Genomic DNA, 20,759 nt, shown 5'->3' with positions numbered 1-20,759 from the left:
GGGGTGATTTCAGAGCCATTTTTCAGAAAATCCCTGGGCTATAGCCTTGGGTACTATTCAGAAATTTGGAGTTTTTAAAAATGGCCATAACTCAAAAAACTGAAGTCGGAATTGCTCAAACTTTCTACATAGCATAAGTACATCATTATGTATCAGAAAATGTAATAAAAATTGGGGGTGATTTCAGAGCCATTTTTTGAAAAAAACCATTGAGAAAATGCACTTGTAGTTTTTTACAGTGCATTTTTTCAGAAGTTGGCAATAATAAGCTCAAAAATTAATATAATGACATCATATGCCTTCATTATGATGATGTCACCAATAACAACATTCTATAAAACTTGCCACACACAAAACATACTTAACATTTTCTTCCTCTGCTGTTTTTCCTGATGGCAGCCACTACTTCAGTTATAATCCCTCCTCCTCTTCTTTCTTTACTACTGCTCTTACTGGTTAATCAGTCTCAGCTCTCAATAGCTTCTCGTTTGCCTCCTTGTACTACATTCAGAAATACCTGTAGTAAGGTATTCCAGTTAGATCTGTCTGCTATTAATTCAACTGATGAAGCAGTCAGTTTCTCAATTTCATCATCATCACTGGCCCTTCTCAACATAAGCTACATTGTTAACACCAGTAGAGGAGATTGCTTAACTAGAAGTGGAGAGTGTCAAAATGTGTCTGAGCAATACTACAGCAATGGAGTCTCCTCTTCACAGGAGCAAGAGGTCACCAATGTGTATTATATATCCTGCACTATAAAGGAGACTGAGCCTCTTTACTCTGTTATTTCTGTAAAGCTTGACTTTGGGAATTGTTCTTATACTTTTGGACTGCTGCAAGATGGAGGAGGTGAGATGCTATGTGTTTATTGTCTTGGATGAGTTGTAAATTAAAATCCACACACTTCACGGCTTTCCTAGTTGATTGTATACACATGGGCCAAGGGTTAGTGAAACGCTACATGATTGTGAATTTAATTTTCAATTTAAATGCAATCTATCCTTGTGAGAATTAGACTATATGTGATTAAAATGATATTAATTTTCTTATTGGGTGTTACTGTTTACTACTGATAGTTCAGCTTGTCTAAATGGTCATTAATATTCCTGATTTGTTACCAAATGACATTTAATAGCTGCACTGCATGTCATGTGCATGTATGCAGCCAGGTGTTTTGGCTGATCTCTGTAGTAATTCTAATAATTTTGCTTTGGCTGTTAACAAAAATAATTGTCATTGTTCATACTGGGCATTACTGTTTCTTACTCTCCCCCATCTCTTGCTCTCTATCAACTTATCTATCTTCTCTTTCGCTCTCTCTCTCTCTCTCTCTCTCTTCCACAGATGGTGGTAATCTTTGTCCTGCTGATTATGACAATGGTCTATTATGGCAGCAATCATGGCCATCACTATTACCTGTCTTCAAGTCATGTAATGATATATCTGAACGGTTTTCCAGCAACAGTTATGCATACAGAAATTGCACATCAAATGGTATCTGGACCAGCACTGATATCAGTCACTGTAGGCTCAAGCCTTCATATGCTCAAAATGCTTTCTTTAACATCTGGTACAAATTTAATCCCAAGGAGCCTTTTAATAAAGAAAACTATTTGATAAGTAATGTAAGTTATTATTATTACTATTATTTATTGTTGTTATTATTGTTGTTGTTGTTGTTGTTTTTGTAGATGACTATTCACCTTAGATCAGTTGATTACTCTAATATTTCTCTACAATACGTGACACGTAATGGTCTTCTCCTAAGAGCTGGTTTTACAGTAATACTTGAATCCAATCTCAGCTCACCAGGAGAGAGGGCTGATATCACAATGTTAGTGCAAAACCTAAAAGAACTCAAAATTTTATCAATATATGAAACTAATACAACTCAAGCACAAATATTTCGACCAAACAGTAAGTACATGTGCAATAACGTGCATACGTTTTCATTTACTTGTACACTCTAGCTTCATGTTTATGTGACATGGAGTATCGCAACTCTCTTACTCTTCCTGTCTGTGTTGGAGACTTTGGTTCACCATGTAACTGCAGTAATGGCAATTGTAAAGTATGTTTAATAAGAGGAGGGAGGGGGGGGGCAGAGCAGGGGATGTGGATTTTGTTGGGACAAAGTCAGCTTTCTAAAGTGTATCATTACTAAAAGTACTAGTAACAGTTTATTTAATGCTACGTGCTTATTAACTACCTGGACCTGTTTGTGTACATTTTTAAAAACAAGAAACATGAGAAGTTGTTGTTTACTTTTCCCATCTCTTCGTGTATGCTAGTATTAACAGACTTGTACATGTACGTGTGTGTGTAAGGTCTTAAAACATACAATGATTATTATCTTTGTCTTATAGTGTTCTTCCCCTCGTTATGTTGGTGATGGATATTATTGTACTGTTGATTCAGATCGTGATGGTTTTCCAGATGTGCCCCTAGATTCATGCATTGAAAATACCAGCAAGTACTGCCGAAAAGTAAACACATTTATAATGTACTACTGCTGACTTCCTTTATTTGATGCTGTGTGTATATATGAAGTACTAGTAATAGCAATGTAGGCTTTTGCTTATTTATGTGTACTTGTTGTTAATGAGAAACGTGCACTGGCATGGAAGGAAAATGAAATGTTGGGAGACTGAATTTATCATTTAGTCTGTACTGATTATCATTATCATCGTTTGCTTATTATTTTGTAGGATAACTGTCCTTATATTCATAATCCTTCACAAACTAACTATTCATGCTTTGGTAAGACCACAGCATCATTGATTATATCCTATATTGATAATTGTATTTGCAGGTTGTGCAGCTGAGAGAGACAGAATATGGAACCTGACATGGCCGGACACTCAATTTGGAAAGACTGCTCTACAAAAGTGCCCTAATTCCACCACAGGCGGTATTTTTTTTGCTTCAAGAAAATGTAATGCTTCTCTTGGTTGGTTGTGGCCTCGCACTTCAAACTGTAGTCTAAGCAACTGGTTCTACTTTAAGTTATTCAATGATGTAAGTATACCAATATAATCCATGTGTATAGTAGATCTACATGTAGCATGTATGATACTGTTACGAATGAAGAATTGTTCTCAATTTTTCAAATGCATCAATTACATATACCATGATGAGTTATTTACTTCATTCTCTCTCTCTCTCATAGACTAACTACGCTGTTAATCATAACCTTACTGATGAAGAGAGGGTTGCTGAGCTCAATTATCTTTATGGAGAATTGATAGACAGTTATTCTGCACCTCCTTCAGGCTCCAATGGTGGTCCAACTATAGGTCAACCTGATTTGAAGAAATCCCCATACAGTCTATTGCACATTAACAAGATGGTCGATTATACACTCAAACTTTTACCTAGTGCAGAATTTGATGAATACAATTCATACACTTTTATCCCTGTAAGAAGAAAATGCATTTATATTATTATTATTATTATTATTATTATTATTATTATTGTTGTTGTTGTTGTTGTTGTTTTATTATTTAGGATATGGTTGATGTTTTTGATGACCTGTTAAATGAGGATTATGCTGAAGAATGGAAGGAAGTGGAAGAGGTTTGTTATCTTTATTTATTTTTATTAATTCTCTTTTCTTCTTTTTTTCTAGACTGAAGGCCATCATTTTGGTAGCACGCTACTCCTGGAAAATGTTGAGAATTATTTTCTCTACTACACTGGTTTTGAAAAATCAGTTAGAATTAAGAGAAAAAACTTTAGTAAGGAAAACGGCAGGCCCTATAACTTAGTTTGAATTAGTTTGAGGTCTTGCTATTGATTAAAAGTGATAAACAACCTCTAAGCTACAAAATACATAATATATCTGTAAACAGGATAATGATGTGTTTGAAATAATGATTTGAATGATTTCATGTTTCATAATAAACATGACACTATTATCATCATTTGTGGTCAAACATGGTAATACAATCTGTGTAATTACAATACCTCACAGTGACTTGAAGAGTATCAATCATTGTTTTCTTTTTCTCTGTGTCACTAGACATCATGTCTGATGTGTATAACCTTTCATCACAAGTTGCTGAAGGTGACTACGTCATCAACAGTAACTTGAGTGACTCTTACATTACTCTGCATATACCGGAAGGACTCTTGAGAGAGAAAACAGCTAATGGTGAGAACTGATTGTTGTTCATAGTTGATCCCTTCTTCCATTTAAGGTATTGAACCAGTCTCCATTATAAGTATCCAGTTTCGTAGTTTAGATGACTTTCTTTCGTCAGACGGCAACAAGTACAATTATTATTTTTAATATCATTTTATAATTATTTATTGTTATTTCAATAATAATTATTATTGTCTTTATTAGTACAAACGATACAAAGATATCATCTAATGTCTGGTCTGGTCAGATTGGAAGAGAAGGCACTGTCTTCAGTGAGCCAATACTCATCAGTTTTACTGCAGAGAAAGTAAGTACAGTATCCCCTTCCTTTATTTTATGATCTGTTATGCATCAGATCGATAATGAGACTCACAACTACGTATGCTCCTACTGGAACACCACGTGAGGCTATGAAACATAATTACACATTTCATGCAAATAAGTATCATTATGTCCTGCCAATTTATATTAACTGAACTATTATTAAATTAATGTAAAAAATGTGTACATTTTCTACAACACAGATCTGGTCAGTGGATGACTGATGGTGTCTATACAGTTGGTTATTATGAGTGGACTGATAACAGAAGTTATGTGGTCTGCTCTTCTTATCATCTCACAGCATTTGCTGTCCTTGTTTCTGTCAATGGTAACAATGGAGGAGGATCCAATGTAAGGACATAGAATATCATACATGTACTTCTTGTTTTATATTTTATTTTAATTTGCCCTTTTTCTTTTAAAAGGAGGAAGGAGGAACTACTGATGATAGTGGTGACGATGATGATGAACATGGTAGTTCCCTCACCAGTCTAAATCACAAGGCTATGAGTATTGCTACATATGCTGGTACTGCTGCTTCTGTTCTCTGCCTTGCACTATCATTCCTCTTCTTTATAGCACAATAGTAAGTCATCAATAGTTAGCTACATGCATTTCCTTCTCACTCATTCTTCAACAGTAAAGATCTACTGGAAAAACCTCATTTATTCATACACTTGAACTTAATAATAGCACTGATGCTTGCATACTCCATATTTGGATTAGGGATTGAGCTAGCTAAGGGAAATGAGGTAGGAATATTATCCAGTTGCATTGTAGCTACAGTCTTTCAATTGGTGCTTCTTATGATGTTAATGTGTCTATAGGTTTTGTGTTCAGTTGTTGCTGGACTCCTTCACTATTTCTTCTTAGCTTCTTTCTGTTGGATGCTGTGTGAAGGGATCATGCTGTATCTCTTGTTGGTGGTAGTGTTCAGTAGACTAGCTAAGAGATGGTACTTCTTCTTTGCTATTGGATGGGGTGAGCATTCATCTCTCATATTGTATTGATTACTGATTGATCACTGATTGAATGCACTTTAATAATATTTTGATCACATTTTGATTACAAATTGATTGCAAATTGATCACAGTTTCAACACATGTTAATGACATTTTGATTGCACATTGAACACATAATTACTGCACATTTATCACGTTCTCTTTTTCTTTCATCCCAACAGTTACTCCTCTTATTCCTGTTTCTATCACTATGCCTGTTCACTATGATAAGTATACTGTTAAAGATTCCTTTGGAAATATCACACTGTATGTAATGCGGCATTCACAATAATGCTGTGTATTAATTGTGTTTTTGTGTACTGTGTTAATTGCAAGTGTTTTGTAAATGTGGATCTGGAATGAATAAACCAGATATAATGTTTTTTTTTAATTACAGAAAATTGTTGTATGATGTTAAATATTATTTGTAGTTGCTGGCTATCAGATGAAAGTGGGACTATCTGGGCCTTTGTAGCTCCTATGCTGCTTATAATAGCAGTAAGCTGCTCTTTCTCTCTCACTTATTGCTGTTGTTTGAATTATCTTTAGATCAACGTTGTATTTTTTGTTCTGATTGTACGGAGTTTGTGCAAATCAAAGAGAATGGAAAAGTCAAAGAAAATGAAAGCAACAAACCTAAGACAACAAACAGTGTAAGTATAGAGAGAGAGAGAGAGGAGGGTTATTAGGGTGAGGCATGTACATACATCCTAAACATTCTCTAATGTTAGTAAACATTGTAACATTATCTTAATCCAGGTCTTTATTGAAGAACTGTATCATCCTACTGCCACTGATGGGCTTCACTTGGCTCTTTGGTCTCCTTGCCTTTGACACTGACACTTACAGTTTGATATTTGCATGGCTCTTTAACATATTGAACAGTACACAGGTCAGCCATTACAAAAGCATAATTAATAGAGTACAATAGCAATGCCAATGTCACTTCCTGTACAGTACAATCAGCATTCTTATCCTGTTGTTTTTAATAGGGTGTAGCTATATTCTTCCTGTATGTGGTCCGTAATGATAAAGTATGGTCCAAGTTGACATTCTGCTTTAGAAAATACATATCTAAGGAGGTGGTAAGCTGATGCATTAAGAGTTAGAAGTGAATTTTGAGTTAATTCTTTATCTCTTCATGTAGTCAAGTCCCAGCAATACTATGATGAAGCCATCCCTCAAATCCACAAGGACTCTTATCAGCAATGTCAGTCTGTCACAGGCTAACAGTAAGTCATATAAATGCTGCATACTTGAACTCAGATACCATATCACCATGATGATAGACGTTTGATGTAATAATAATTCATTGTTGGGTTGAGGTCATCAGTGATACAGGAAGTGCTAATTGTAATGTATTATAAGAGGTGACTAGACAGGATGGTATTTAATGGTGTTAATTGAGCTGATTCTAGTTATGATAACTCTGCCAATTATAGCTTGTAGTGTCTTCTCTTCTCTTGGCTCAGCCCCTGAGGGTGTCTAACTGCATGTCTATGAAAATAAAATATTCTTACTTTATATGCTGCAAACTGAACAACATAAGCAATAAATTAAAAGTGTTTATCTAATAACAAATTCTTTGTTCTTTTGGTAGCATTTGGTGAAAATTCCAGCCAAGATGGGAATTCTTCCACCTCAGATCCACCTGCTGATAATGCATTGTTCACTCTCTCTGAGACAGACCTAACAGCAACCCACAAAATAGAAGATACAAAGGATAACGTCTCCACTGCTTCAATAAAGATTGATTTTGACTGAAATATACATATATAATATATATGACCATTCATTTTTATTGTGCTCTAGTTTTGTGTTGTGGAAGACTCACTTGTTCATGTTGATGGTGTTTTAGATGAACTTCATTATTTTTTTAATAAAAGAAATCTATGGCGTGGGTAGTAGATCTACATTATATAGGTGTGAACTCATTTGCAAGATATATTAAAGGAGAAGTGAAGGCTGTGGATTCTACTTCTATTTGGCCTAGCTATGTCAAACCTTTTACTTTTGTCTCTTTTAGCTCAAGGGCTGATCCTAGCTCAATTTCAATATCAAGTAGCTGCTCAGTTTTGTCCTCCAATAAATCGCTCTGGCGTTATGCAACTCTTTAGCGAGGACCCTATAGGATATATCTATGATATTTTTGAAGGGAACGAGAGCATTAAGACTCTCTGTCTCTCCCATGGGGACCAGCTAGGAGAGCTCACTTACACCACTGTAGTCGCTAGAGTCAACGTAACTGGAGATGGAAGCTTTACTCCCAACCAAACTGTCCTGGTCAGTGGACGCTGTAATCCATCGACATTGCTTTGGACTTTAAATGGTGACATCATGAACTCAGACTCGTCTGCTTTTGCCTTACAGTTGAGAGAAGATTGCTATCAGTGTGGGACTTCACCGATCTGCCAAGGTTTAGTATTATTATCTATATTGTAATTTTGTATGTCGACTTGTATGCATAATGTAGTGTAGAACATGATTGCTTGTATCTTCCTTTGTCAGTGTTAATGGTAAATTCTTGTGTTACTTTTAATCAATAAGGTTCATGACTTTATTTGTTGCTAATGCAAGGTGACAGACAGCCCTTGTAGTTGGTACATTTTAATTGGCAAAAATATTTAATTATTTTGGAAGCTATGTATGTAATATCATGATTCCTCTCTCTCTCTCACTTTAGTGTGTAATAATAGCTGTTCTGGCTTTGCTGGTTTTGAACGTTGCTTTGGTCCTAGCGATGCCGAGTGCTGTCCTTTCTATGAGAATAGCAACTGTACTACATCATGTACTACTGGAAGTCAGCCCAATGCTACCTTTTTTTGTGGTAAGCTCTAAACATGATTGCTCTATGTTACTACAGTGCATGTGTATTGAGCCTATTGGCTTCGTTTGTCAATGTTTGTTTGTGTATTGTTTACAAGGATTCCTTTAATTGGATCATCTCTTCTTATTTGGCAGAATTTGTTCCTTCTTTCATCGTGCTTGAAGCCAACCAGTTCCAGTACACGTCTTCATCCAACGACAACAACTACTACCTGTACGATGAAGTTGTAGACAATTCATTAACTGTTAGGTGCACATTTAATGGAGCCAGTAACGCTATTAGTGAGCTAAAGGCTAATTCCTTCTGGTCCTTTGATCTCCTCAATGATACAATTGACAGACAGTTGCAGGCTCAAGATTTTGGGCTTGTCATTAATACCAATACAACTCTTACTGTAGAGACATCAGTTGGTAATGTCAGTTTGGTGTTTGTTCCTGGGGATAGTCTAAAATTTGATCCTGTCTTTCCACCTGAGTTAAATGGCAGATATATCTGTGGTGTACGGAATATTTCCTTAGCTGTAACTGATGTAATACTAGCAATTACTACTGGTAAGAAAGAGATATGGAACCATTGATAGATTCTTTGTATTTTGCACTCCCTTTAGATAATCCACTTCTAGTGAACAATATTGAACCACCAGTCCAGAACCTAGCTTATCCTGCTACGACATTCAACCATTCATTTCTTGCAAAGTATAGAACATCCAGTGGTAGTGGTTCTACAATAATAATGAATGATGTATCAGTCAATAATCTCCAAGTGTATTATAATACCAACAGTGGGCCTGTCAATGGAGCCATTACTCTTATTGATAGTGTCACTCGTAATTATAGCATAACATTCCAGGACCCACTGCCTCCAGTGGTTGTGGTGTTCATAGGAACCAGTGGATTAGGTCAAAGTAGTTCGGATTCTCTTAGCATTCAAGTATATTCACATGGTAAAAGAGAGAGAGAGAAAATCAATTTAATTATCTGTCACTCTCTCTATTCTTTTTTAGGTATTGTTCTGTCTCCTTCTACAAGGCGTATAGATATCACGGAAGGCAGTACTGCAATATTGAATTGTACTTCAGTTGTGCCTTCAGTCGTCATTGAATGGGATGGGCCTAGCATGGTTGAACCTTCCTTCAACTATGTACTCACATTGAGCAATGTCAGCCTCAGTTTCACTGGCTTGTATACTTGTACTGTTACTGGCAATACTTATCCTAGTGGACTGGAGAGAGTATTCCAAGTACTAGTTGTTGTTTATAGATGTAAGTATATGCATAGAATAAGAGATGATAGAGTTTTAATACAATAGAAGTTTTTCTGATGCATATATATGTTCTTATGTTGTATAGAAAGTTTGAGCTGATTCCGATCAATATTGGTTTTTTTACAAATTATTAAAGTTGCTCCGACATTGGGCCGATAAGCTACATGTTGAAGAGACTTGTATACATTGCTACATCTTTCTTCTATTCATTTTATTGTTGTCCTTTCTTTCTTCAGCTGGGTCTGATGTCATACTCCATCGCTCCCCCTACCAACCTTTATCCAATCCAGCAATCATTAACTTTGGCTCTGAAACAATCATCACGTGTAACGGATTGAGAGGGACGTCTCTGCAATGGACCTCGGACAATTCCCAGTTTCCTTCTGATCTATCCGTGCTTCCTAATGTATCAGTTGTGTTTGTTAATGAAACTAGTACTAATAGTATCAGTCTTGCCGTCACTAGTGCTGCATTTACTAGTACACCAATCAACTTCACATGTTATTCATCTCTTGGCAGTGCATCAATAATTATCACAAGTGAGTGTTATATTACAATGCATAGTGATTGATAATTCAATTATTATTACTATAACGAGTGTAAATTACATTTGCATTCATTGCCTATCAGCAGAAATATACGACAGTATTTTGCTAGTACTGTTTGTTAGTGTGTATTTATTTAATATTCCATATTATCATTGTGGTTAACCTTTATAGATACACCTTACATTAAACGATTGACTGATCTTCAGTTTCCTCTTACTGTTGGTCAAAAAATCACCATGCAGTATCTGTCTGCTCTTTCCTCAAATGGACTGAGTAATGATGCAGATCCTGATGCAGAATTCTTCTCGTTAGTATCTGACATAAGTTCTCCATCATTAATTCCAAGCAACATATTTATTTACGAAATCTCTTTTACTGCATCTTCAAAATTGAATGGTTCTACATTACGTTTTGAATATTCAGGTAATTTGAGAGAGAGAGAGTATAGAACTGTGGCGCTTTATTTTGGTTTTTTGTAGAAATTATTACAAATTCACTCACAGTAACTGTTGCTGGTAAGACAGAATTTTGCCACTATATTAATGCTTTAATCACTTCTCTCTCTTTACCTCAGTTCCATCAGTCTTGTTGGTAACAGTGCCACCATTCAATTATGTATCTGGTACTGCAGTATCTCTCCAGTGTCAGAGTAGTGGCCCAATAACTTGGATCTCAAAGTAAAACTTTGTGTATTTTACATTTCTTTGTTAACTTGTTAAATGAGCATGTAATGATGATTACAGTTACATCTTAGTAAATGTTTCTTGTATTATTTCTGTCTTTTTTCAGTACTAGTCAAACAATACTGTTACCTCCTGATTACAATCGCTCCCAGTCTGATCCAAACACTCTCACCTTCACTCCATTTATTTATAACTTCGTTACTAACTATCCTCCTCAAGACTTAAGTCTCTCCCCACTGACTCCAGTGCCAACAGAAGGAGTGGTACAACTATTGAGAGATGAGTTCTTGTGTACTGTATGTGATAATATGGATAGAAACGGATCTAACTGTCTTCCTAGTGAATACATTGATCCTAAGACTGTTGATGTACAGATACTTTATCGTGAGTTCCACTATGCATGTGAATTATGTCAATCCATAATAGCATGATTATTAGAATGTCTTGGGCTATGTATAACTCTAAAAAAACTGCTCATTTATTGCCTCAAACTTTCTACATTGCATTTTGTAGCATTTTGTAGCATTTTGTGCATTTCAATCCACAGATCCAGTCATGTTTCATTTTGGTGACATTCCTTTGTACAATAACAGCATCATCAGCTCATCCTTTGATAATGAGTCATCCATCACTCTGACCTGCTCCTCACTCAGTGGTCATTCAACTCTTAAACTCAACTCAACCAATCTTCTATTAGATCCTTATTTAAGTGCTGGTATGTATCAGGTCCCTGCTGTATATGCTTCTGGTTTATCAGCTCAAGTTGATGTGATTGATAGCTACAGTGTCAGGATTGAGTTTAGCGGTAATGTAACAACTACTGATATTTCTGGTACTTATTCTTGCTATTCGCAAGAATCTGGTACTTCAACATCCATTACTTTACATTATGGTAAGTCATTACAATCATCTACATGTAACTGTTTCTCTCTATAGCTGATAGTAATGATGATGGGGTCCTACAATCTCAGACACCTTCCACTAACGTCACACTAGTATTAGGAACAGCAGCTTTGTTGCCATTCACTGCTGGTTATAATTCAAATGGATCAGCGCAATCATCAACTGACACATACAGAGGACTCACTGTCTCTTATCCTGTGTCTTTTACAGGAGGTACTTCTCTTTTCGAGATAACTCCATACAATTATGGAGTATATATACCAGTGGTTGATGCTGATACTGCTGGTACAATAGTTATAGCGCACTGTAAGCTAAGTATAGTGTCTATGTACTCTGGTAATATTACTTTTATTTATATCTTAATAGCTCAAATATCAAGAAATGCAAGTATCAATATTAGCACAGAAGGTATATTAGCACTGTCAGCATTATTATTGATACTTTCTCCTTGTTCCTCCTCATCCTTCTCTCTTTCTCTCTCCTCCTTCTAGCTCCAACCATCACTCCACTTGTATCTTCTACATCAGTTCTTGAAGGAGGAACAGTCACTCTTACCTGTGTCCCTTCAGACAGTCGTGTTCAGCTTCGGTGGTACTTCCTAAGTAATGGCTTATTTTCAGAGCCAACCCCCCTACCACCTAGGAATGGGAATGGATTCACATATGATGACATCTCATTAAGACACAGCGTGACTATTAGTCAAGTTACAGTACTGAATGATGAGGGTACTTACATCTGTCAGGTATTTAGGAGCAGTAGTATAAGAAGCAATGTCAGTCTTAATGTTTTAGCAAGTAAGAAGATGATAATTATTATTAGCTAGAGCTGCTATTATTATTTATGATTTTTCCAATTATTAGCTTGTCCTGAGGAGGAGAATGGTGGCATAGTTTGGCCAGCTACCATTGAAGGAGAAGTTTCTAGACAACCTTGTAGTTTAGCATCTTCAAATTTCAAGTATTAAACAGTCACTGTTAATGATTGAAACCTTTAACTTCTTTTTCTTTCTCTCTTTAGTTCTCGGGTTGTGTTTGCCAGGAGATATTGTTTAGATATCTATGGGTGGTCTCCTGTCCTGTTTCATGGCTGTACTCTTGTGTCTGATGCCACTTCATTTCAGCTCATAACCATGAGGCTAACTAATGTCACTGGCATCACTGCAGTATCACAGAATGAAGCTGCAATAGTCTCTGAGGTTAGTCATTGTAATCATGGATGATGAAAAGCTTTTATAAAATATCATTTCCTTGCAGTTAAGTTCTGCTATTGCTGCTAGAAATCCACACTTTCTCTCAGTCTCTGTGACCAAGTACTATTCTTTCATCTCAAACTCTGTGATTGTAGTTGCTGATGCTTATTACAACACAACTAGTAACATAACTTATGACTCAAGCCCTGTATGTTATATGGCTACTTATTAAATTTTTATGTTCATTGCATGCATAGGTGTATAGCCTAGCATCTTTGGGTGGCTATCAGTTAGTGTTTGATGCTAGAACTGGTCCTCAATACAGAAGCTCTTATGTATTCAGGCCATCAAGTCAGTTTATGATTCATTGCAATCTATTTTTATTCTTCATTGCTTTGTACATTATCATTGCAATTTTTCACTCTCTTCTCTCTTTTTGCTCATTCTCAGGTGTCTGTGTATGCAATCATTATACCATAGTTAGCAACAATGTTCCTGCTATTCCTATAGAGGAGGATGATAATCCAGAATCAATATTTAATGCAGGCCTAATATTAATGCCTTCATTCAATGTTACTGAGTTTCAGAGAAAGTGCTACGAGACACGAGCAGAACCTTGCAACTGTACCTTCACTAGCTGCAACGTAAGTACTAACAATACACAGCATAATGCTAGTATGATATTATTTCTATCATTTTCCAGTGTATAAATCCATTTGTTGGTAATGATGTTAACTGTACAGTTGATTCTGATTCAGACGAGTATCCAAATCAAGCAATAAGTGATATTTATGCTCCAGAATGTTCAAGCAACGACTCAATTTCTATGATACCTACTTACTGCTCAAACGATACTTGTCCATACTTATACAATATAGAGCAGACTCCACCCATATGTGATACTATAAGTAAGCCCCTGTAATTTAAAAAAGCACAGCATAATACACTAAACAACTTGTTGGGGATATCTAAGAATAGAAATCTGTTCTATTTTTGGCAACAAGTTGATTACAAGATCATGTTGCCTAGTGCATGCTTAAAATTATCATTTGTAGACGATACAATTGTCGGAGGGTGCATAAAAGAAGTGGATTCTAATTGGAACATTCTGTGGCCTCCAACTAATCCAAACACCACCTCAACTCAACCTTGTCCTGGCGGCACTAATTCTTCAGGTATGATATGAATAAATGAATGAGCCTTTAATGTATATCTGATTAGGTCTGGCTACAAGGTTCTGCGATGAGAATGGTAACTGGTCTACAGTTAATGTTAGCTCGTGTAGATCACGTGCTTTTAAAGTCATCGAAGAAGATGTACGAATATTATACATTGTATACCTGTAGTGAATCTGTATAATATTGCATGTTTTATAAAAATTATATACATTCTAAAGCCTATTCGTTTTATAATCATAAATGTTGATATTTGGTGTAGGCTGCTCAATTGTTTGTGGTGGATTTTGATCAACTCACTGGAGTAGCGATTGAAAATTTAGCTAAGAGTGCTGTTGGACTTGTCAGTGAAGTGAGTACTTAAAAATTTATAAAAAATCTAATTTTGATCAGAATCAAGTCAAAATTGATATTCAACACAAGAATATGTATATGTATCAGAAAAAATTATTAAAACAGAGAATTCTCTCCTTGTCATTTTTGATGAAATTTTGCCAAAGTCCCTGTACTATAGTACAGGGATTTTGGTCCGATTTTGGAGTAACTTTTAAAAATTGTAAAAAATCTAAATGTGATGGAAGTGAGCTCAAACTTTCTAAGCAACATAAAAACATGTATATGTATCAGAAAAAATTATAAAAATTAAAAATCTCTCGGAGTCATTTTTGATGAAATACCCTGTACTATTTAGTCCATGGTCTATTTGGCCACATTTTGAAGCAACTGTAACTTTTACTATATTGCTATTATATATTATCTTTATTGTACCCCTTTAGTTGCAAGTAGCTACTGCAGCTCAAGTATCATTAAATGAATCGATACTCCCTTCAGATCTCTCTGTATCTAATGATGTACTGACCAACACTATCCTGGCACTGAACTCGAGCTTTAATGACAATAACGAGACAGCCATCAATTCTTCTGTAAGTTAACAAAAACAAAAAGATTTTTACAGAGTGATTTAGTCACCATTCCATATAACTTATTGTGTGTCTTCCACTTGTTTTAGTCTATAGCTGACACTCTTAGTGATCTTCTCAGTTTGACCAACAGGCCAGGCTGGGAGAGCTTGCAATCATCCAACCCCAGCACTGGGAGTGAGCTCCTCCTGGAGAATTCGGAGTCATATGGTCTTTATCTTGCTCAAACCACTGATACAAGTCAAATTGTATCAAGAGAAAATATCGGTGAGTTAATGTATAATAAGACACTGAATATAGGGCAGCTACAAACACACATACATGTACACTGTGTGATGTCATAAGTATATTAACTTGATCTTCTCCTTGTATGTTCTTGTGATCTCGCAATAAATTAATAATGAGATTTTAGTTAAGATAATAATAATTATTAAAAATGAATTATGAAACAGGAAATGAGCTGCTGATAATTAAAAAATATTAAAAATGAATTATGAAACAGGAAATGAGCTGCTGATAATTAAAAAATTATTAAAAATGAATTATGAAACAGGAAATGAGCAGCTGATAATTAAAAAATTATTAAAAATGAATTATGAAACAGGAAATGAGCTGCTGATAATTAAAAATTATTAAAAATGAATTATGAAACAGGAAATGAGCTGCTGCTAATTAAAAAATATTAAAAATGAATTATGAAACAGGAAATGAGCTGCTGCTAATTAAAAAATATTAAAAATGAATTATGAAACAGGAAATGAGTAGCTGATAATTAAAAAATTATTAAAAATGAATTATGAAACAGGAAATGAGCTGCTGATAATTAAAAATTATTAAAAATGAATTATGAAACAGGAAATGAGCTGCTGATAATTAAAAATTATTAAAAATGAATTATGAAACAGGAAATGAGCTGCTGCTAATTAAAAAATATTAAAAATGAATTATGAAACAGGAAATGAGCTGCTAATAATTAAAAATTATTTAAAATGAATTATGAAACAGGAAATGAGCTGCTGCTAATTAAAGAATATTAAAAATGAATTATGAAACAGGAAATGAGCTGCTGATAATTAAAAAATATTAAAAATGAATTATGAAACAGGAAATGAGCTGCTGATAATTAAAAAATTATTAAAAATGAATTATGAAACAGGAAATGAGCAGCTGATAATTAAAAAATTATTAAAAATGAATTATGAAACAGGAAATGAGCTGCTGATAATTAAAAATTATTAAAAATGAATTATGAAACAGGAAATGAGCTGCTGCTAATTAAAAAATATTAAAAATGAATTATGAAACAGGAAATGAGCTGCTGCTAATTAAAAAATATTAAAAATGAATTATGAAACAGGAAATGAGTAGCTGATAATTAAAAAATTATTAAAAATGAATTATGAAACAGGAAATGAGCTGCTGCTAATTAAAAAATATTAAAAATGAATTATGAAACAGGAAATGAGTAGCTGATAATTAAAAAATTATTAAAAATGAATTATGAAACAGGAAATGAGCTGCTGCTAATTAAAAAATATTAAAAATGAATTATGAAACAGGAAATGAGCTGCTGATAATTAAAAAATTATTAGAAATGAATTATAAAACAGGAAATGAGCAGCTGATAATTAAAAATTATTAAAAATGAATTATGAAGCAGGAAGTGAGTTGTTAACACATTATTAACACTTCAAGGTGTTAAAAATGTGTCAAAAAAATTATTAGAAATTATTATTTGTTCTTAGTTCTTACAAACTCAATAAAGACAATCTATTTCATTCTCTTGTACATTCACATACATTACAATTATTATCATTATTATTAGTTATTTTTAATTCATAATATTTCTCTTGATATAGTTATAAGAGCAGAGCAGGTCCCTATTGCTGGCAGTGCTGGTATAACGTTTCCTGATTCGTCTGATCTTGTTAACTTTACAACTTCTGTATCAATGTCACCAGCCACTATTAGCATACCTGGTGAACTCATAATGGAGAGATCTTCTGGAAGTATGTGCATGTAGTTATTGATATAAGAAAGAGAGAAAGAGGTGCACATTATTTTTAATTTTTATCTTCTTTATAGTGTCTACAGTTCCAGTGGCTAATATATTGTTTAATAATTTGCAAGATTTTCTGAATAGCACAAACCTTAGGTAGCAATACCATTATTTATTTATTTATTTATTTATTTATTTATTTATTTATTCGTTTCTTTATTGCTTTAGTTCTGATTTTGAAACTGGTACTATTATATTGTCAAGTCAGGTTGGAATGTCAAGGAGGCCAATTCCTGCTGATCCACCAGTTCAGCTCTCATTTAATATTCTCACTCCTAACTTTGCTAACCCTAGCTGTGTCTTTTGGGACTTCTCTAACCCGTAATAACAAAGCATTACTAGTAACCTCATATGCTATCTTAAACACAATAGGCTTGGTAGTGGCTCTTTCTCACCTGCTGGCATTACAACTGTTCCTAGTTCGAGTGGTAATGTCACTTGTCTCAGTTCCCATTTGACTAGTTTTGCTGTTCTAGTTCAAGCATCTTCAGAAGCTACACCAGTAAATACTTTATTCCTTTGTGCATGACATTGTGAAATAATGATCATATTACTCTTGTGATTGCATTGTTTTGTTATCCAATAGGGGCCTACAGAGGCTAAAGTGTTGTCAGTTTTATCATACATAGGAGCTTCAATATCAATTATGTGTTTGCTAGTGACCGTTGTATTCTTCCTCACTTTTGGGTTGGTTAATCATAACATATGTCCGTCCTTTTATTTTAAAAGTGTCTCTCTCTTTCACTCTCTTCCCTTCTCTTGTTTATCTAAAGGAGAAAGTTGATTGAATCCGTACACAACTTAGTTCACTTGAATCTTGCCATATCTCTTCTATTGGGATACATTGTTTTTGTTGCTGGCATAGAGACTGCCAAAAGCAATAAAGTAAAAAAAACAAAATTACTATTGCCAATTTTTATAATAATTATTTTTAAAGATTGCCTGTACATTTGTCGCTGCTGCCCTTCATTACTTTTTCTTGTCTGCGTTCTTCTGGATGCTGTGTGAAGGGATCATGCTGTATCTGATGCTTGTGGTTGTCTTTTCATCGTTAACTAAGAAATGGTGGTTCTTCCTTATATTGGGATGGGGTTAGTAGACTATACACAAATTTTAACTGTATGCATGAATTGCATGTCTCTTTGTGTCTTAGCTGTGATGGTAAATATATAAGTTGACTATTATTATTTTTATTTAATTTTGTAGTTCCTTCCCTACTGATTGTAATTGTATCAGTTGGAGTTGCTCACGATTATTATGTACACGGACAAGATTAGTAAGAACTTGAAGAGATTGAGAGACTTACGTGTGTGTGATGAATATCATATTAATTATTGACTGGTTCTTTTCTTTTCCCGTTAGTTGTTGGTTGTCTATTGAGAAGCATGTCATTTGGGCATTCATCATACCAATGTGTATTATAATAATTGTACGTTTTTAAAAGAATATTTTTATGATCAGTCTTTGCAATATCTCATTAGATTAATGCAGTGTTTTTGGTCCTTGTACTGATAAGTTTATTAAAGAATCAAGGCGCTAAAAATTCCCGGAAGCAGCTGGAGAACAAACGTGTCGACCTAGTGAAGTAAGATTGCCAGTCTTGATAGTTTTTAATTCCATTATTATTATTATTATTATTATTTTTTTATTTGGTACTATAGGACCGGATTACAAGCGTCAGTGATTCTATTACCATTGCTTGGTATTACCTGGGTGATTGGTCTATTTGCAGTCAGCAGTGACACAACTGTCTTTGCTTGGCTGTTTGTAATATTCAACTCGCTACAGGTAACAGCACATGACGTTCAGCTCCTTTAAATTACCTTTTAATTATAGGGGCTGGCAATTTTTATATTTCACGTCGTTAGGAATGAAAGGGTATGTCCACCACTCTTTGTAAATGAGTTTATCTTTCTTTTAATAGATATGGAAACACATCACCAAACAGTACAAGAAAGTATCTTTAACTAATTCTACATCAGAGGTAGAGTACTGTTTATTTTTAATGCCTAGTGTCATGGTTATTTTTGTCTGCTACAGGCTAGAAGTGTCAAAGCTAAAAAACGTCATGAAGGTGCTTTCAAATGCTTATGATATTCATTAAATTTTATTTTATTTATTAAATTCTTCTCTACCCTAGCTTATGCATCTACCAGCAGTGAGGGAAGGTTTGAATTAGCTTCAATTGTGGTAGCTGATGACGAGGAAAAGAAATTGTATGCAAGTAATGGGAAAGAGGATGAGGAGATAAAGGTCCCACTTGATGAAGAGAAGCAAGAGTTAGACTTTGAGAAGCAAGCACCTAATAATGGTGGTAAGGCAACAGAATAACAGTAATAATCACGAATTCAATTTTGTTGTTTTTGTAGGTAACTATTCATCATAAAGTAAAGTCACAAACAAACAACTAATACAGTCTGTTTCGATTTTTAAAGATATTTTTATACATCATTTGGTTTATTTTATTTTAACAATAATAAAAAAAGAGTCCAGCAATTCTCTGGTTGTGTATTTAATACACTTTTTGTAGCACAAAAGGTACTAGATGAGCTAGAGCTATAGGATCAATTGATGAATATATTTCTAATAAATCTCTACATGAACTATTTTTTATAGCATAAACAACCATTCTTTATAATGAGTCCACTTTAGAAGGTATATATGTATGCAAGTAAAAATACACAACAAAAATTAAAGGTATTGTTATTGTTTTCATTTCTTCTTAATCTCTTCCTCATCACTGGACTCATCAGTAAAGTACAAGTTCACTTCCATCATTGATGAGCCCTCATTCCCTTCAAAGTTTATTAATGCCTAGGAAAGAAATATATACATGGGAACAAACAATGCCTTTCTTCAATATAAATGTTTTATTTTCACCTCTTTAGGGCTAGTTACAGTATCATATTCGTAGTCAGCAGGTCGAGATGTGTTCCTATTAATATTATAATCAGCAATGCACATGCATTTATAAAGCAATAGGCTTACACAGACAATGTTGTTGCTTTTTTACTGAAGGTAATTGGGACATCCATAAATGTTTTTATTATCACCAATAAAGATAAAAAATTAACAAGTATTATATATATGTGTGTATTTAAGTATTATAGTAACATATATCTACCTTGCTTTCTTTTTATTTTGATTTTGAGGCGAGCTTTTTATAAATAAAAGACAAATGAATCTACAATGAGAGTTGAGTTATACTTACAGTTCTTTCATCTCATTATCTGGATCATATTCATTAATGTACATCTTGTTGTTGGTACTTTCATATTCATTTGAGTCACTATTAAAAGCATCAAAAAAGGACACACAATTTCGAAAAACTTACTTCTCTCTCTTTCTTCTCCTCCTACTCATACATAAACAGCAGAGCAACAAAAGACACAAAATCAGGCACAAGATCAAACCAAATAATCCTGCTAGAACAGATGCAGCTATTGTTCCCTCCTCCTGTTCACTTCCAGCTACAGTACTGATAGTACCTATCATAAAAGCATAATGTTTATAGAACTATATGATTCATAATCTTCTTACTAGAAATATCTTTCAGTACTATTACAGTGGTAGCATTGGGACCATACCCTGCTGCAGTTTTAGCCCTCACCTGTTATCATGATGGTACAATTATATTATTGTATATTAATAGAGCAATCAGACTTACTGAGAAATGATACACCAGTCCAGTTCTGAGGCTAGACAATTGAAGTTGTTTTCCAG

The 20,759-nt window shown here is 34.4% G+C and overlaps 3 protein-coding genes and 1 long non-coding RNA gene across 4 annotated transcripts; 2 read left to right on the top strand and 2 right to left on the bottom strand.

The window, feature by feature from the left end:
• Positions 1-361: 361 nt before the first annotated feature.
• Positions 362-7,358, top strand: LOC105316767 (adhesion G protein-coupled receptor L2-like). The gene is made up of 25 exons (XM_019993302.1): positions 362-852; positions 1,348-1,628; positions 1,695-1,920; positions 1,974-2,074; positions 2,370-2,489; positions 2,712-2,763; positions 2,816-3,021; positions 3,173-3,421; positions 3,511-3,579; positions 3,632-3,740; positions 4,025-4,156; positions 4,203-4,275; positions 4,352-4,454; positions 4,503-4,549; positions 4,672-4,819; positions 4,894-5,054; positions 5,109-5,220; positions 5,296-5,449; positions 5,652-5,736; positions 5,901-5,967; positions 6,019-6,122; positions 6,229-6,361; positions 6,462-6,554; positions 6,617-6,701; positions 7,070-7,358. The coding sequence occupies exons 1-25, from the start codon at positions 393-395 to the stop codon at positions 7,231-7,233; spliced, it is 3,534 nt and encodes a 1,177-aa protein (XP_019848861.1). The 5' UTR covers positions 362-392; the 3' UTR covers positions 7,234-7,358.
• LOC109580282 (uncharacterized) lies at positions 7,282-7,863 on the bottom strand. Its single transcript, XR_002184154.1, has 2 exons — positions 7,687-7,863; positions 7,282-7,594 (listed from the first exon to the last, which is right to left on the bottom strand). It is a non-coding gene; the product is annotated as an uncharacterized LOC109580282 (long non-coding RNA).
• LOC100641033 (uncharacterized) lies at positions 7,438-19,552 on the top strand. The gene is made up of 41 exons (XM_011411906.2): positions 7,438-7,885; positions 8,153-8,296; positions 8,431-8,847; positions 8,904-9,239; positions 9,300-9,557; positions 9,796-10,098; positions 10,279-10,530; positions 10,587-10,622; positions 10,682-10,784; positions 10,897-11,174; positions 11,338-11,682; positions 11,727-11,999; positions 12,060-12,101; positions 12,185-12,487; positions 12,554-12,650; positions 12,711-12,888; positions 12,947-13,090; positions 13,140-13,233; positions 13,333-13,526; positions 13,586-13,790; positions 13,938-14,057; positions 14,104-14,198; positions 14,320-14,409; positions 14,834-14,980; positions 15,067-15,244; positions 16,837-16,986; positions 17,063-17,132; positions 17,205-17,357; positions 17,409-17,538; positions 17,623-17,723; positions 17,810-17,921; positions 17,974-18,127; positions 18,243-18,312; positions 18,399-18,465; positions 18,518-18,621; positions 18,698-18,824; positions 18,873-18,914; positions 18,961-19,020; positions 19,077-19,110; positions 19,177-19,350; positions 19,406-19,552. The coding sequence occupies exons 1-41, from the start codon at positions 7,465-7,467 to the stop codon at positions 19,420-19,422; spliced, it is 6,618 nt and encodes a 2,205-aa protein (XP_011410208.2). The 5' UTR covers positions 7,438-7,464; the 3' UTR covers positions 19,423-19,552.
• Positions 19,553-19,614: 62 nt separating this feature from the next.
• On the bottom strand, positions 19,615-20,759 carry LOC109580281 (uncharacterized). The gene is made up of 8 exons (XM_019993304.1): positions 20,704-20,759; positions 20,577-20,646; positions 20,371-20,524; positions 20,248-20,325; positions 20,161-20,193; positions 20,025-20,048; positions 19,917-19,971; positions 19,615-19,850 (listed from the first exon to the last, which is right to left on the bottom strand). The coding sequence occupies exons 3-8, from the start codon at positions 20,397-20,399 to the stop codon at positions 19,749-19,751; spliced, it is 321 nt and encodes a 106-aa protein (XP_019848863.1). The 5' UTR covers positions 20,400-20,524; positions 20,577-20,646; positions 20,704-20,759; the 3' UTR covers positions 19,615-19,748.

The sequence above is a fragment of the Amphimedon queenslandica genome, unplaced genomic scaffold, assembly GCF_000090795.2.
Source record: "Amphimedon queenslandica unplaced genomic scaffold, v1.1 AMPQUscaffold_13499, whole genome shotgun sequence".
NCBI classification, from domain to species: Eukaryota; Metazoa; Porifera; class Demospongiae; order Haplosclerida; family Niphatidae; genus Amphimedon; species Amphimedon queenslandica.
This window is presented reverse-complemented; position numbering and strand designations above follow the sequence as displayed.